At 51.1% G+C, this 17,549-nt stretch overlaps 1 protein-coding gene across 1 annotated transcript in view; it reads left to right on the top strand.

Moving 5' to 3' along the window:
* The first annotated feature begins 4,082 nt into the window (after positions 1-4,082).
* Positions 4,083-17,549, top strand: part of ZAN (zonadhesin) — a 38,155-nt gene continuing 24,688 nt past the window's right edge. Inside the window, 13 exon segments of the mRNA XM_070954518.1 lie at positions 4,083-4,150; positions 5,898-5,950; positions 7,110-7,250; positions 7,638-7,891; positions 9,058-9,142; positions 9,487-9,633; positions 11,742-11,906; positions 12,016-12,113; positions 12,964-13,036; positions 13,159-13,299; positions 14,368-14,636; positions 15,023-15,107; positions 15,478-17,241. Coding sequence (XP_070810619.1) covers positions 4,083-4,150; positions 5,898-5,950; positions 7,110-7,250; positions 7,638-7,891; positions 9,058-9,142; positions 9,487-9,633; positions 11,742-11,906; positions 12,016-12,113; positions 12,964-13,036; positions 13,159-13,299; positions 14,368-14,636; positions 15,023-15,107; positions 15,478-17,241 — 3,343 coding nt within the window.

Genomic DNA, 17,549 nt, shown 5'->3' with positions numbered 1-17,549 from the left:
GCTTTGGCCCCCGCCCCCCCCACTGCAGCCACACCCCCGCGGGGGGAGGGGGGAAAGGGGGCGCTCCCAGGGGGCCACGCGGGGCCGCACGTGCGCGGAGGCAGGGCAGGCCCAGGGCCGGCGGGGAGCGCAGCCCGGGGCCGCGGCGTCCTCCTCCTGCGGGCCCGGCGAGGGAGGGGCGGGGGGGGAGGGGGAGCCCCGGTTCCCATGGCGACGCAGGGCCCCCCGCGGCGCACCTTACCCGCCGGTGGGTGGGTGGGTGGGTGGGCGAGGCGGCGGGGGCCGGAGCGGGGCGGGGCGGGCCGGGGGGCGAGGAGGAGGAGGAGGAGGAGAAAGAGGCCGCGACGGCTTCCACGGCTCTGCGGCTCCGCGTCTCGCGCTCCTTCCTCCTCTCGCCGCTTGTTTGTGTTTGTAACCAAGATGGCCGCCCTCCTCCCGGTCACGTGACGCGGGCTCCCCGAAGGCGCGCGGGAGGCGTCACGTGCCGGGGACGACGTCGGACGTGACCCCGCGCTTCCCTCAGACTGGCCGACACGTGATCCGAGGCCCCGCCCCCTCCCCCTCTTTTTTTTTTTTGACCAGGCCTGAGGTGAGGGACGTCGACGTCGTTGGACGTGACCCCTCCCCCTCCTGAGACTGGGCGACGCAGCGCCGTCACGTCATCCGAGCTCCGGCCCCGCCCTTAATCTTTTTTTTTTTTTTAGCCTGGCCTGCCTCTCGCGTGACGACATGCGCCTGTTGTAAAATGACGTCAGACCGGCTGCACCAAGGGAGGCTCTGGAGGCGAGAGGGTCTCTGAGCATGCGCAGAGTGCCTTCGGTTCCTTTTCTGCCGAATGAGGGCGGTGCCACATTAAAGAAAGAGGCGGACTTCGCTTCCCAGAATTCCCCTGTTCCAGCGTGGGGGATTCTGGGAATTGAAGTCCAGGCTCTTAAATTAGGACACGGCCTAGAGCAGTGGGTCTCAACCTTCCTAATGCCGCGACCCTTTAATACAGTTCCTCATGTTGTGGTGACCCCCAACCATAAAATTATTCCTAAAACCATTGAAAATATGTGTTTTCCAATGGTCTTAGGTGACCCCTGTGAAAGGGTTGTTCGACCCCCAAAGGGGTCCCGACCCACAGGTTGAGAACCACTGGCCTAGAGGGTCCCTGTAGCACCCAACCTCCTCCAGAGCTTCACCCGGAAGAATGGAATCTTACTCCAGGTTTTAAAGAGTCAAATCATGGCTCTGCAGCCCCATATTTTGGGGTGGGGGGGCAGAAGAGCCACCCTCCCCTTGCCTTTGGATTAACTGAGGGGCCTCCAAACTGAGCCCTGTGAAGACCGGAGTCGAAGTCCACCAGTCTTAACGTGACCAAGTTTGGGGTCCCCTGGAGGAAATCCTCACCTTCCTCCTCCTGAGAAGCTTTATATCCAAATATATTTTATTCTTTACACTCTTTCAATCAATCAAATAGAATGAGCTGGAAGGGACCTTGGAGGTCTTCTAGTCTTCTAGTCAAGCAAGAAACCTTAGACCAATGTTTCTCAACCTTGGTAGCTTGAAGATGGGTGGACTTCAACTCCCAGAATCCCCCAGCCAGCAGCGCTGGCTGGGGGATTCTGGGAATTGAAGTCCACCCATCTTCAAGCTTCCAAGGTTGAGAAACATTGCCTTAGACCATTTCAATCAATCAATCAGAGTAGAATTTCCATCTTCCCTTATAATATTAACACAACCCACAACGGTCTGAGAACCGGCATCTTCCCATGATAATTGACAAGTCAAACGGAAACTAAGTTAATCAACTAAAATTAGCAAACTTCTTCAAACCCCCCAAATAAGTTACCAAGACCTAATCCACATAAGGATAGGGTCTACAAACACAGTGTTAATTAAATTAGGTCTCTGAAAGGAACTGCATGTTCACGGGGATTAACGTATCTACACATACACACACACATAAATATATATACACACCCCTCAAGTGTCACCCTAGAATCACCACGTAGACACTTCACCCTGGATAAGTTCCCCCTGTAAAAATCTGCTGCTGTACTGTACCCCACTTCTCTGCAGCCTGCCCCTCAAGGCAGTCTGTTTTGCTTTTCGGAATATATATATATATATATAAATTTAATTTATATGTCGCCCTTCTCCGGAGACTCAGGGCGGCTTACAATGCGCTAAGCAATGCGCTAAGCAAAAAAATATTTCTTCTTTCCTCACAGTGGTCTGGATCTCATTTTTATTTATTCTTTGAGCAGTCCTGGCTCGCGTTGGAACCCCAAATTCTTCTTCTGGCATTCTCAGTTTTTAACTTATATATATATATACTGTTTTTAAATTTTGACACTATTGTGCAATGCCCAGAGTCCCTCTCTGAGAGAGATGGCCATTCAAACATATGAAAAATAAATAAATAAAATGTGCTTTTTCCAGCCAGCTGGCCTTTGCTGCCTCCCATTCCTGAAAGGCAGGAAGAGGGCAAAGACTGACCCTGCCCCATGGCTCTGCAACCTCTGGAAAAGGGGACCCCAACCCCCAAATCCCAGCAGACGGAAACTGCTTTTGTCTGTTTTGTAACGGCATTGGATTTGCTGATTCACATTTCTTTGGCAATCAGTGGCTCTTCCACAATCTTTCTTACAAATGTGGTTACCGAGCCAGCTATATATAGTTCTATGTTGGGTTTCTATTTCAGTTGAAGAACCTTTACTTTTGTCTCCTAAATTTCATTTTGATATATTCTGCCCACATTTTCACTATCAAGAGTCGTCTTAATTTTGAACAGACTAACAGAGTTGGAAGGGACTTTGGAGGTCTTTTAGTCCACCCCTCACCTCAAACAGGAGATCCTATACTGTTGCAGACAAATGGTTGTCCAATCACTTCTTAAAAACTTCCAGTGTTGGAGCATTCACAACTTCTGGAGGGAAGCTGTTCCACTGGTTAATTGTTCTCACTGTCAGGAAGTTTTTCCTTAGTTCTAGGTTGCTTCTCTCCTTGATTAGTTTCTGTTTTTGCCCTCTACAACATTAGCTGTCCCAACCAATTCTGCCTTATCTGCAGGCATACGAGCATTAATTTCTTCCTGTAAATTACTAATCCACATGGAATTCTTTATTGGCCAATTATACATGGCTAAACTATTCGAGATGGCCGCTTCAGGACCACACCTGGTTCCCCCGTGGAACTCTTTTCTCCCGGGTGACACAGGCCTGTGGAAGAGGATGGTTTCCAAGCATCAGCTGGGGTATAATATGCCCCATCGCACCCCACGCAGGGAATATTTTCACCCGGACTGAAATCAAGATACATGAGTTGCCTGATCAAAGATCAACCACATTCAATACATTTTTTTATTTAATCGGATAGACAGGCAGGCACCTGGGAGACACATTAGAAGCAGAGTGAGGTGCAATTTGTTTATCAGTTTGGGCTTAGGGCCTGGGTAGTGGATCCTTGGAAGCGGAAGGATCCACCTTCCAATTTCTTATCTGGTGATAACGTTGCTATGGGTTTGTTTGGCATTCAGCCTTGGTTCAAATTGTCATTCAGAAGATCCGTGGCACTCCTCCCTACCCAGCACAGCTCTCTAATCACCCCTCCCTTGCTGGGTGGCAGCACAGGGAACTCCCTTGAAACTGACCTGAAGGATGCTGGCCCTCGAGCCGGGCTCAGGGGAGGTTGTGGGTGCTTGTCCAGCCAACCAAAGCTTCTGAAGGCTGGGGCCCCATTGCCCCAAGGCATGACCTCCACCTGGCCGCCTGAGTCACCAACGGGAGACCCCGGTTAAGTACGTGCCCTGGTGGAGAAGACAGCGTCACAGCTTGGCTGTTGGGTGTTTCCATTGCTCCCCAAAACTTCTGCCTGCCAATCTGTCCTCCCCCCACCCTTTCTTTTGATCTTTGTCCGGGGCCGCACCCCATGAGACATCGGCACGTAAAGTCCCAATGGTGAAGGGGAAAGTCCAAGGTTCAACTTGGGTGAGCAGCCTCTTGCCCTATGCCCATGGAGGGTGGGTGGGGAACCGAGTCCAGCTATATTAATAGGAAAGGGGGTGCGCTCCTCCTTCGCTCCAGCTGCTCCCCAGGATGGGCTGTGAGATGGCAGGGCTGGTGGTGCTGCTGCTCCTGACCCTGGAGGGTCTTCTCGCCACCAGGTAAGAAATCCGCTTAGATTAAACCGAGGGATGGCAGGCAGCCTGGATCCATTTCTAGGTAAAACTTCCTCCGCTTCCAAGCAGAGCAGCCAAGACGACGGACATTCTGCAGGCTCAGCCGAATAAGCAACAGGTGGAAACCAATCAAGGAGAGAAGCAATCCAGAAATAAGGGGAAATTTCCTAAGAGAGAGATCAATTAACCAGTGGAACGACTTGCCTCCAGAAGTTGTGGATGCTTCATTGCTGGAGGCGTTTAATAAGAGAGACTGGACAGTCACGGGGGTGAAATCCAGCAGGTTCTGACAGGTTCTGACGAACCGGTAGCGGAAATTTTGAGTAGTTCGGAGAACCGGCAAATACCACCTCTGGCTGGCCCCCGAGTGGGGTGGGAATGGGGATTTTGCAGTATCCTTCTCCCAGGAGTGGGATGGGAATGGGGATTTTGCAGTATTCTTTCCCTGCCACGCTCACCAAGCCACACCCACAGAACCGGTAGTAAAAAAAAATTGAATTTCACCCCTGGGACAGTCACTTGTTTGAAATGGTCTAGAGCAGAGGTGTCAAACTCAAGGCCTGTGGGCCAGATGGAGCCCACCGGGGGCTTAAATCTGGCCAGTGGTGGCCGGCCTGGAAATAGCCTAGGACCAGCCCGGAGTGCTTCTGACAGCCAAAATGGGTGCGGGAGGGCCTCTTTGGGTCCCTACACAGCCCATTTTGGCCGGCAAAGTGCTGCAGGAGGCCATCCAGGGGTGAGTCTTAAGGGGGGGAATCCCATTTTTAGCAGGTTTGCCAAGTTGAGGGAGGACTGGCTCTGTTGGAAATAAGGGGTGGTTTGACGTCAGACCACGACAGAAGGAAAGCCCGAAATGTTGAAAGGTGGGCAGAAGCCCGTGGAGAAGAGGTGCTATCCACCTTGTCTATGGAGATTCTCAATCATCCAGGCCATGGCGGTCCCACAGGTGCTTCAGGGCAGGGGTCTCCAACCTGGGCAACTTTAAGACTTGTGGACTTCAACTCAAGCAAAGCTGGCTGAGGAACTCTGGGAGTTGAAGTCCACAAGTCTTAAAGTTGCCCAGGTTGGAGACCCCTGCTTTAGTGGACAGAACTGAAGAAGCTTCTTGGATGAGAAGTAAAACGTTTTCAAAGAAAAACCAAGAAAATGACCTTTTGAAGGATCCACCTTCGGTCACAAGGGAAAAAAAAACCCGGCCCCAAATTAGCAACGGACGGGGTGGGCACCAGCCTGCTGTCATTTCCAAGAATTTCCTCTTTTGACTCCATACCTAACCAAAAATCTTCATTTTGGCTGAAGAAGTTAACTTGGACAAGTAACGAAACGTCACAGTTTCATCAACGTTGGTCCAATTTCCAGCCTTTCATCTTTTTTACTTGTGGGGGGTTCCCTCCGTGTTGTCTTGGGTGGGCTTCGGTGCTCATCCTAAGGCCTGGTTTTCAGACCCCCGCCCTGCCTCCCTCCGAGGCAGACTCCCACCGCACCGAGTGGAGACCCAAAGGTTCCTCCGAGGGGAACCTCAGAGCCCTTTGCCATCGGTGGCCGGAAGCTCTTGTGGGGCGCAGCGTGAGGGAGCTCCTCGGGGGGGACCTCTGGGTGTAGCCTGTCCCACGGGCCCTCCGGCTGCAGTAACGGGGTGGGGAGGGGTGGGGGGGCAGGGTGCTCTGTCTTCTACTTTGTCTCCGTGCGGAAGTCAACCCTCCCTGCCCCTCCCTCTCATCCGCCGTTTCAGGGTACACTCAGTCCCAGGTGTGAAGACCCCACAGAAGACCCTGACCACCGACTGTGAGTAGTATTTCCCTTCCAATAAAGGAGAATGTTTGTAGTTTAGGGTTGTATTTCCTTTCCTCCCTCTTTCCTTCCTTCCTTCCTCCTCCCTTCCCTCCTTTGTTCTCTCTCCCTTTCTTCCCATACCTTCATTCCTTTTCTCTCCTTCTTTCCTTCTCTCTCCCTCTTTCCATCCATCCCTCCCTTCCTTCCTTCTCTTTCCCTTTCTTACCATCCTTTTCCCTCCTTCCTTCCTTTTCCTTCCTTCCTTCCTTCCTTTTTTCCTTCCTTCCTTCCTTCTTTGTTTTCTCTCCCTTTCTTACCATACCTTCCTTCCTTTTCTCTCCTTTCTTCCTTCTCTCTCCCTCTCTTTCCATCCCTCCCTTCCTTCTCTGTCCCTTACTTTCCATCCTTTTCTCCTTCCTTCCTTTTCCTTCCTTCCTTCCTTCCTTCCTTCCTTTCTTCTTTCCTTCCTTCCTCCTCCCTTCCCTCCTTCATTCTCTCTCCCTTTCTTCCCATACCTTCCTTCCTTTTCTCTCCTTTCTTCCTTCTCTCTCCCTCTCTTTCCATCCCTCCCTTCCTTCTCTGTCCCTTACTTTCCATCCTTTTCTCTCCTTCCTTCCTTTTCCTTTCTTTTCCTTCCTTCCTTCTTTCCTTCCTTTCCATCCCTTCCTTTTCCTTCCTTCCTTTCTTCTTTCCTTCCTTCCTTCCTTTGTTTTCTCTCCCTTTCTTACCGTACCTTCCTTCCTTTTCTCTCCTTTCTTCCTTCTCTCTCCCACTCTTTCCATCCCTCCCTCCCTCCCTTCCTTCTCTGTCCCTTTCTTTCCTTTTCTCTCATTCCTTCCTTTTCCTTCTTCCTTCCTTCCTTCCTTCCTTCCTTCCTTCCTTCCTTCCTTCCTTCCTTCCTTCCTTCCCCTGCACTGCCCTGGTCCCAGAGGGAGCAAGGGGCATCTTCTGTGCAGCTGCCCAGGGGGACACCTGGGAGCTTTGGAGCCAGAGGGGCAAAGGAGGCGTCTCACAGCTCCCAACCCCTTCCTCCCTCCCGAAGCAGGGAGTGGCTAGGCAGTGCCAAGCCAGGCGCTTCCAGGCGCTGGGAAACCCAGCATCTCTTGCACCTGGGGGTGTGCTGTGTATTGCTGGCTGGAGGGTCTGACCCTTTGCTCCTGCTCCCCCTTAGACTTCTGTGACTTTGACAATGCCGACCGCCCCTTCTGCGACTGGAGCCAGCCCCCCAACGGCCAGGGCAGCCTGTGGCTCCCAGCACAGGGGCAGAAGCCTGGGGCGAGCCCTGGACCCCCCGAAGGAGACATTGCACGGAGTAAGAGCTTCGGGGTGGGGGACAGTCTCTTCCGCGGAGGCTGCGCTGGGCCCCTCTCAGGCCAGCACCCTCAATAGTCCCCGAGACAGACAGGCGCCCCTCGGGTTGGCACCCGCTGCCCCTGGATCCATGCCAGGATGTGCTACCTTGGTCTGGGGCCCCTCCCTCTCCTGGCAGAACTTCCCCACAATCTGGAGCAGGCCCTGGGCTCCCAGCAAAGGGGGGAGGGGGGACAGAGGTCCCAGAGGTCCCAGGGCCGCAAGCCAAGACCCTCCCTGCAAAGCTTTGCCCTTTGGGGTGCAGCTGGCGAGACTCGGCCAGGGCCCCATCAGCCTGGCCCCTCTGCTCTCCAGCACCCTCAAAGGGCCACGGCTTCTCCCTTTCCAGGAGACAATTACATCCACCCAGCAGCTGGAGGGTTCGCACAACTGGAAAGCCCGGAGGTGGACCCGGCCGGAGCGGAGGTCTGCCTGCGATTCCTGTATTATTTCTACAGCTTCAACAGCGAAGACCAGCTGAGCATCGAGATCCGGAGCGCTTCGGGCAGTGTCGCCCCCTTGTGGACCCGGGAAGGAATGCAGAGCACCTCCTGGCTGAGTGGAGCCGTCACGATTCCTGCCCAGACTCCGCGCCCCTTCAAGGCAAGTGGTGGCCGGGGGAGGAGGGAGGGGAGACTCCTCAACTTATGACCATAACCGAGCCTGGCAATTGCAGTCGTAAATTGTGATGGTCATAAAGCAAGTCACCACGTGACCAGAGTCATTGCAACCTTTTGTGTGGCATTCATTAAGCGAGCATGCTGGTCCTTAAGAAAACCCCATTTTCTGGCAAAAACAGAAACCGGGGCCGTGTGACTGCAGGGCGTTGCGCCCAGGTGTAAATGAAGTCGAATAACAAAAGACCTACATACAAACACCCACGAAAACCTCAGAAAATAAATATATATATATATATATACACACACACACATATATATACACATATATGTAGGTCTTTGGTTATTCGGGTTTTCTCCCGCGTAAAATTGGAGGTTTCTTGGCAACGTTTCGACGAAGTCTCATTCGTCATCTTCAGGCTGGTGTTCTCGGCTTCGTGCTTCTAGGAGCAATGGGTATATATGTATATACACATATATACATATATACGTATATATATACATATATACATATATACATATATAATATAATACATACATACATACATACATACATACATACATACATACATATATATATATCACACCCCCACTGGCAGTTAAAGGAAGAAATAGCTGTGATCACACACATTGCTCCTAGAAGCACGAAGCCAAGAACACCAGCCTGAAGATGACGAATGAGACTTCGTCAAAATGTTGCCAAGAAATCTCCAATTTTATGCGGGAGAAAACCCGAATAACCAAAAACCTACATACAAACACCCGCGAAAACCTCAGAAAACAAACAAATATATATATATATATATATATTAAAAATGAGACAGTTAAAAACAAACATAAAGTAGTCTTAAAAACAAGGAAACATAAATAGAAGCAAGAATGCAGGAGGAGAAGCAACATTCCAAACCCAAATATATAACAGAATAAGAGCATAACAGATTTGGAAGGGATTTTGAAGGTCTTCTAGTACAACCAATCATGATTATATCTCACAGTTGGCCCACCCTATGTTCTCATATAGTTGGTCCTTTACACCGTAAGTCCTTGTCCTTGTCTGATCTGAATTTCATAAAACAATCATTGTTAAATCCTGGGGATGTAAACGCCCTATTTAGAGAGCAGGAACAAACCCTGATCTGTCTTTCTCTTCAGGTTGTTTTCAAAGGCAAACAGGTCAGCACAGGAGACATTGCAGTGGCTCTGGACTCCATCTTCATCCAACCGGGACCTTGTTCACGTAAGCAATCTTCCCCCAGGCCCCCACCACGTTCACACTTCGGCACAGTGTTTCTCAACCTTGGCGGATTTAAGATGGGTGGACTTCAACTCCCAGAATTCTCTGGCACTAATGCATTCCTTTGGATATATATATATATACTTACCCATTGTGGCCTATTTACTCTCTTGTAATCCCTTCCTCTGCAATCTTTTCCCTCTAAGCGGTAGAATTCTGGCTAGGGAATTCTGGGAGTTGAACTCCATCCGCCTTAAAGCCACCAAGGTTGAGAAAGACTGTTCTGGAGAAGAAGGGTTTTGCTGTATGGGAGGGTCTCATTCTTTCCCCCCTTCCCGCTTCTACAGCCTGCATGACCAAATGCGATTTTGATACTCCAAACGACCTCTGCGGATGGAGCAACCCAGAAGAGGGAGATGTGATGTGGACTCAATGGGCTGGCCCTACAGAAACGCCTGGTGTGGGGCCATCGGATGACTTCTCCAGGCCTGGATGTGAGTATGAACTGGGCAGGAATGTATTACCTGTTGGAGCAGGTATTGCTAAGGTGCTTTCCTCCAATGCAAGGAGAGGTTTGTTTTGCGTGTAATTCCGGGTAATTTTTCATCAAAGAAGGTGAGAAGCTTCGGTTCCTCCAATTAACAACTTCTGAAAACCAGCCAGACCATTCTTGAATTTGATAGCTGAGAGAGAAAGTTTGGGAGAAAACCGAGAGCGAGGGTGGGAGGGGGGATTGTGCTAATCCTCACCAATTGGGTGGCCCTGTTATGGAACGATGGGACCAAACAACATTCCTGGGTCAGCCAGAGACAGTTTATTGCGCAGTTTCAGAATCAGATTTGTATCTGCAATTCTGAACAAAGAAGAGCTCTGATACAATTGCTTTTTATACTTTAACATGACAAAGGATTTGATGTGAGCACAGCAGTTTTCCATATATGGTTAACATACATTTTTTACATGATAATTGACACTTTCTAATTACTAAATTCTTTCATTATTTTCTAGTTCATAAGATTATCTTAGCTAAACAACCTTCCTCAGTTCTGTGATTGCTGATGCGTAGATTCATGGCTGCTTTTGGATAATGAGTAACTTTTTGTTTCATATGGGTGTCCTTTATCCTTGACAGCTAGGCCCCTCAGAAGATATATTACCAAGAATGGAATTTAGCTGACTTAGTGTAATCTCTAAACAAGCACATTTCTTTCTTATAATAATGTGAATAAAGAGGGTCCTTCAGTGTTCATATAGCTGACCCTGTACTATTCCTACATCATTCACATTAGCCCAACATGGGCTCAGAGATATTTTAGTCAGGATTACCTGCCAGGAGACGCAGGCTGTATTCAGAGCCAATGTAGGCATCTTTTTAAACACCAAGATCAGCCACCATCCGTGTGGTCTACCTTGTCCCCTCCCATGCATTATTATTTATTTATTTAGCGTATGGCATAACATACATGGACTTACAACATATGTTAACATTTCACCCAGATTAAAAGGAGCACAGTGGCTCGAGTGGGTGGAACGCTGGGTAGGAGGTTAGCAAGCCCGTGTTTGAGTCCTGAGAGCTGCCGTGGGGCAGGGTTGAGCTCTCGTCCTTCATTCCAGCTCCTACCGGGGACATGAATGGAGCCCCCAACTGGGTCTCCTCCAGGAGAACGGTGATGTGCCTCGGTGCAAACCTAGATTAAAAACGCAGTAAAATTTGAACTTTGAAAGGATCTGTATTGAGATACCAATGTCTAGGCCATCTAACCCCTGAAGCTCAGTATCGTTTATGTATGAAAAAAGATCAGAGAGTGGACTGGTCAATGCCCACAGCTTACAGCCAGTCACAATGTGATCTTGTTCTGACCCAGCTCCCCAAACACGACAAACCCTCTGATGTGAACTCAAAAGATTCCTTTGTACTCAAATTGGGGACTGTAAATATATTTTGCTTACTTTCATCATATAATTTAGATGTGTTTGGTAAGTAACTACATAAATATCATCACTTTTTAAACATTTTGCTTGTTTCCTTTTGTCCGCTGTTGGAGAGGTCGTTCAAAACCTGGCACCTTTTTTTGCGGGGCTATTTTTGTGTCTTCCTGTACCTGGGGGTTCAGCAGCCCATTTGGCTTTCCGTTGGGAATCGAGGTTAAAGTTGTTAAGCAGAGGTTGTGCAAGTGCCAGCAGGTCAGGGTTCGGGTTGCGAAATCTGGAGCCGTAATTGGACTCCCAACAGGGATGTGCTGCAGATTGGTGGTGTCCACCGCTCAGTGTGTGGCACCATTGAGGAAGCACGAATCCCCCAGAGCTCCAACAAGGAGCATCAACGCAAGGATTGGGGGTAAAGTACTTTGTGGGTGAGGCTATCAAAGTGGAGTTTCGGTGGAATTCTTGCATTTTGACTCACCCGGACTGAGTCGCTGTTGAGGAAACCGTGGACTATGAGCCTGGCTGTTGGCTCGTGATGGGCACCATCCCTCCGGAGGCTTTTATGGCCCAGGCTGCACAGCACAGCCTCAGCCTTTTCAAACCTGCTTCCCCCGCCCCCCCCCGCCCCAGACTCCTGTCCCAAAGCCAATTCAGATCCTTTCCACTGTCGTTGTAGTTGGTTCCTTCATGTTGCTGGATTCTTTTGACGAGGCGAGTCATGGAAGCAGCTTTCTGAAGAGCCCCACGTTCAGTTCGGGAGGGTGCCTTCTCCTGGCGTTCTTCTTCATTCTTCATGGCGTCTCTGACGATGCAGCCCTGAAGGTCTACGCGGCTCCCACAGGCAAGTTCCTGGGCCTTCTGAAGGGGATACACCCTCCCCCCACAAAGACCCTCTGAGCAGACGAACCCTTGAGTAAACGTCATTTCCTCTTTGTGTTTCCTGTAAATAGGAGGAGATCTGGGGTACCCATTGCTGTTTCTCAGAGGGGAACACGGTCCCAACTGGAGGGGAGGATTCGCTAAATATACTGGGAGGGGGGACATCCAGGTAAGTTGGTCGAAGGGGAGATGATGCTGGGGGGTATTGAATAAGCTGCTCGCTTTGGCCATGTGGGAGTAGAAGGAGCAGAGGGTAACACAGGCAGTCCTCACAATTAAGCCCAAAATTTCCATTGCTAAATGAGACAGTTGCTAAGTGAGTTTGGCCCGTTTGATGATCTTGAATTTGCAAAGCACCGGTGTGGCAATGTCTACACCAGGGGTGTCAAACTCAAGGCCCACGGGCTGGATCCAGCCCTTGGGGTGCTTAAATCCGGGCTGGAAATATCAAAGGACTGGCCTGCAGTGCCTCTACCAGCCAAAACGGGCTGCGTGCAGCCCCCCCATAGCCCGTTTTTGGCCCCCCAGGCCTCCTGCAGCCCTCTGCTGGCCAAAAACGGGCAGCGCGGAGGCCTTGCCTCCACTTGGCCCATTTTTGGTGGGCAGACGGCTGCTGGAGGCCAGGGAGGCTGAAAACAGGCCACACAAGGGCCTCAGGAGACCCCTGTGCGGCCTGTTTTTGGCAGGCGGAGTCCTGCTGGAGGCCATGGAGGGCGAAAATGAGACACGCGGGGGCATGCACAGCCCCCCAGCCCTGTTTTGGCCCACAGGGTGCTGCAGGAGGCATCCGTCCTGTCTCTCCCCCCCCACTCCCTGCCTCCCTCCACCCCACGGAGGAGAACTACAATGCTGATCCGGCCCTCAAGGAACCCCTGGTCTACACAGACGGTCCGATTTCAGAGAGGGGAATTAAAATAACCATTGATTGCAATGCTACACAGAGCAGTTGAGTGGTCATCCTTAATGCATCCATGGGCATCCTTTGCAGCTGGTGGTCACTCATGGTTTTCCACTTCTAGTTTGTCTTTGAAGGCATCTATGCAGGCCAACCCGGTGTGGCAGTGGACAATGTGGCAGTTTCTCCCTGTGAAGGTAACCTAACCCCAACCGTGTGGGCAAGTGGTGTGGGGGGTTGGGGCTGAAGTATAGCCAAGGGGTGAAGGGAAGCTGCCCACCCCAGCTGACTCTTCCTGGCTGCGTTCCCTGCCCCACAGATACTTTTGCCAGCTGTGATTTCAACAACAACATGGACCCCTTCTGTGGCTGGAGTGTGTCTGTGAATAACACCTGGAAACGAACAAACCGAAACACCCCAACGGAAGACACAGGCCCCCCTGGAGATTATCCCCATGGTGGTAAGAAGAAGGGGACACGGCTGGGATCTCAAGAAGGGGTTTTCATCACTTCCACGCCGTTAGAATTGGGGGACAAACAAAAAGAATAGGGAAAGTGCTGGAGGTCAGATGGAGATTTGGGCAGGGAATTACTGAAAAAAACCCATCTGCCCTGCCTCCTTTGGGATCCTTCCAGAAGTCAGTTTCTTGTACAATTTACAGCAATGCACAAAACACAATATTGTGTAGCAATAAAGGAAAATATTTGCAGCTGAAGATTGAAATGAGGGGCTTGTTTTCTTGCAGACATTTCATGACTCAAAGTAGGTAACATCATCAGTGCTAGAAGGGAGTGGGATTGAAGGAGAAGGAGGAGGAGGAGGAGGAGGAGGAGGAGGAGGAGGAGGAGGAGGAGGAGGAGGAGGAGGAGGAGGAGGAGGAGAGGTCTAGGACAACTTGCCACAGCCAACTCGCCACAGCTGTGGCCAGCTCGCCATGGCCAAATCACCACGGGACAACTTGCCATGGACAACTCGTTGAAGGACAACTTGCTGTGGCACAAAAGTTACATAATATCAAAGAAATGGTGGAATAGAATCATTATAGAAAGGATGCAGAAGGAGGGACAACATGAAATGTGAATGGCAAAAATTAAAATATTTTTTAAATTATGTTGAATAATTAAATAAAATTGTTGAATTGTCCTGCGGTGAGTTGTCTTGCAGGAAATTGGCCTTGGCGAGTTGTCTCATGGTGAGTTGTCCATGGTGAATTGGCAGTGGTGAGTTGGCTGCAGTGAGTTGTCCCATTTTGGAGGAGGACTGCGGTCCTTAGTGCTAGATGAGCATGGTTGTTTTCTTGCAGACATTTAATGACCCAACTAGGTGACATCATCAGTGTAATGATCCTTGATGAACATCATCTAGCACTAATGATGTTACCTGCTTTGGGTCATGGAATGTCTGCAAGAAAACAACCAAATTCAGAGAGCACCAAGCACCCCTCACAATACTATGTGGCCTGACCTCCTCCCTCTGGTGCCGTTCCTGTCAGTGGATGTCCTGAGAGGTCTCCCTCACCTTTTTCTAGAAGGCTACTACATCTACGTAGAAGGTGGCCACCTGAAGCCGAATGAGTCTACGCGTTTCTCCAGCGCACCATTCTGCATGAATCAGGAGGCCTGTGTTGAATTCTACTACCACATGCATAGCGTCGTGGAAGTGGAGACCCGGCTCCGGGTCCTGCTGGAGGAACCTTCAGGAAGTGCTGTTCTTCTCTGGAACCGTACGGGGACTCAGGGTCCCAACTGGCTGTACGGATCTGTGACATTGCCGTACACTGGAGCACAGCCAAGCAAGGTTAGTGGAAAAGGAGGCTAACGGATTCCAGGCGTACAAGGAGCACCGATGTAGTTTATTGACAACCAGGAATTTGCATATTTTAGGATGCAAGCCTTCTGGGGGGGGAAGGGTGGAACAGATGTCTGCATATCTGCGGTGGTCCCAACTTTTGGGTAAGATGAACCATGATTGACTACCAATAAAGGAGAATATTTGTAGCTCAGAGTTGAAATGAGGGTACTCGCTCACCTTTGTTGTTTGCTTACAGGTGTTTCATTACCCAAACTAGATCACACTATCAGTGCTAGTTAGTTTGGGCAATGAAATATCTGCAGGAAAACAGCCAAGCTCAGAGATCAGTAAGGAACCCCCCCCCCATGACTGACTGTTTTCCTCGAATTCAGGTCTCTTTTGAGGTTATCAGAGGAAGCAACGCCTACTTGGACGTGTCGTTGGATAACATTTTGGTGCGCAAGGGCCATTGTGCAGGTGAGGCAGTCTAAGCAGGATTTGCACACCTAGACAGACAGATATTAAGGTATAGGCTGCAGTAGATGTGGGCAGGATTGTCAGTTTTCTTTCTGGGTGGATAGAGCGGCACACAAATACAAATGTGTGACAGTCCACCTGTGTTTCTGTGTAGAGAGGAAGTGCTGCTTTTGATTACATTGTGTAAGGTAAGCTTTCATAAAAGGGACATGAAAGAAGTTCACAGCAGAAAGAAACAAAATAGAGAAGAAACCCACCATATCTCGATGGCTCTTGGAGCCCTTGTGAGAGTTACAGGCTCTGAATGGTGCCAGAGGCCCAAGAGGCTTAGCCTTAATGGTCCTAACCTCAAAATTGTTCTTCTTTCCAGAACACCCAGCACCTACTGTGCCTCCAAGCACCATCTCAACAGCTTCAACAACTGCTGGGGGATCAGTTGTGACTGTACCCCCTGAACAATCTACCATCTCCCGGCCTACAATGATTACCTCTTCAGGACCCACAACGTCCACTGCTACAAAAAGCACAGGGACCAAGCCCCATCCAACAGCCCTGAGGTCCACAACGGACACTGGCCAGTCCAACAGGCCGATCACCATAACTACAAGCACTCCTGTCATCACCAGGAATGAAAGTCTGGCCACTACACCAGTTCCTCCCATCACCACCACCACAGCTGCCCCTCCCAACGTCACCGTCCCCACTGGACCAGCCGCTACACCCATCACCACCACCACAACTGTCCCTCCCAACGTCACCGTCCCCACTGGACCAGCCGCTACACCCATCACCACCACCACAGCTGTCCCTCTCAACGTCACCGTCCCCACTGGACCAGCCGCTACACCCATCACCACCACCACAGCTGCCCCTCCCAACGTCACCGTCCCCACTGGACCAGCCGCTACTCCCATCACCACCACCACAGCTGTCCCTCTCAACGTCACCATCCCCACTGGACCAGCCGCTACTCCCATCACCACCACCACAGCTGCCCCTCCCAACGTCACCGTCCCCACTGGACCAGCCGCTACTCCCATCACCACCACCACAGCTGTCCCTCTCAACGTCACCGTCCCCACTGGACCAGCCGCTACTCCCATCACCACCACCACAGCTGCCCCTCCCAACGTCACCGTCCCCACTGGACCAGCCTCTACTCCCATCACCACCACCACAGCTGCCCCTCCCAACGTCACCGTCCCCACTGGACCAGCCGCTACTCCCATCACCACCACCACAGCTGCCCCTCCCAACGTCACCGTCCCCACTGGACCAGCCGCTACTCCCATCACCACCACCACAGCTGCCCCTCCCAACGTCACCGTCCCCACTGGACCAGCCGCTACTCCCATCACCACCACCACAGCTTTCCCTCTCAACGTCACTGTAACCACTGGACCAGCCGCTACTCCCATCACCACCATCACAGCTGTCCCTCCCAACGTCACCGTCCCCACTGGACCAGCCGCTACACCCATCACCACCACCACAGCTGTCCCTCCCAACGTCACCGTCCCCACTGGACCAGCCGCTACTCCCATCACCACCACCACAGCTGCACCTCCCAACGTCACCGTCCCCACTGGACCAGCCGCTACACCCATCACCACCACCACAGCTGCCCCTCCCAACGTCACCGTCCCCACTGGACCAGCCGCTACTCCCATCACCACCACCACAGCTGTCCCTCCCAACGTCACCGTCCCCACTGGACCAGCCGCTACTCCCATCACCACCACCACAGCTGTCCCTCCCAACGTCACCGTCCCCACTGGACCAACCGCTACTCCCATCACCACCACCACAGCTGTCCCTCCCAACGTCACCGTCCCCACTGGACCAACCGCTACTCCCATCACCACCACCACAGCTGTCCCTCCCAACGTCACTGTAACCACTGGAACAACTTCTACCCCCAAACCAACAATTACGTTGCAACCTCCCACTTGTATCACCAGACCAAGCAAGCCATCTTCCCCCAGCTCTACCCTGACCAGCTCTACCACTTCTAAGAGTGCCCAGCCCTCTGGTCCCACCACCACACAGCCCCTGCTGACGGATTCTGTTAATACCCCCAAATCTACAACAAAGAGACCAGGCGTGGACCAGACGACTCCTGGGCAACCTCCAGGTTGGTGCTTTGCACAGGTTGTAATCTAATAGGTCTCACTGTTTCAGTCATTACTTCAGAAATGGATGTTTAGGTAAAGTGAAAATTGCAGTTGTAAAAAAGAACAAATATATTTAACATTAGGAACAGAATAACAATAACAGAACAACAAAAGTAAGAGCAAAATGTTGCTTTTCTGATGAAAGAAGTGCTGTTCACTGTTATGCCAGGAAAAAGAGAAATTTAGCAAAGATAGCTGGCATCACAACAGTGCTTTTATTGTCCTAGAGTAGGGGTATGAAACTGGTGGCCCGTGGGCCAAATGCATC

The sequence above is a fragment of the Pituophis catenifer genome, unplaced genomic scaffold, assembly GCF_029215685.1.
Source record: "Pituophis catenifer annectens isolate HBS135680 unplaced genomic scaffold, rPitCat1.0.hap2 SCAF_15, whole genome shotgun sequence".
NCBI classification, from domain to species: Eukaryota; Metazoa; Chordata; class Lepidosauria; order Squamata; family Colubridae; genus Pituophis; species Pituophis catenifer.
Note: the sequence above shows the minus strand (reverse complement) of the source record. Positions and strands in the feature narration are given on the sequence as shown.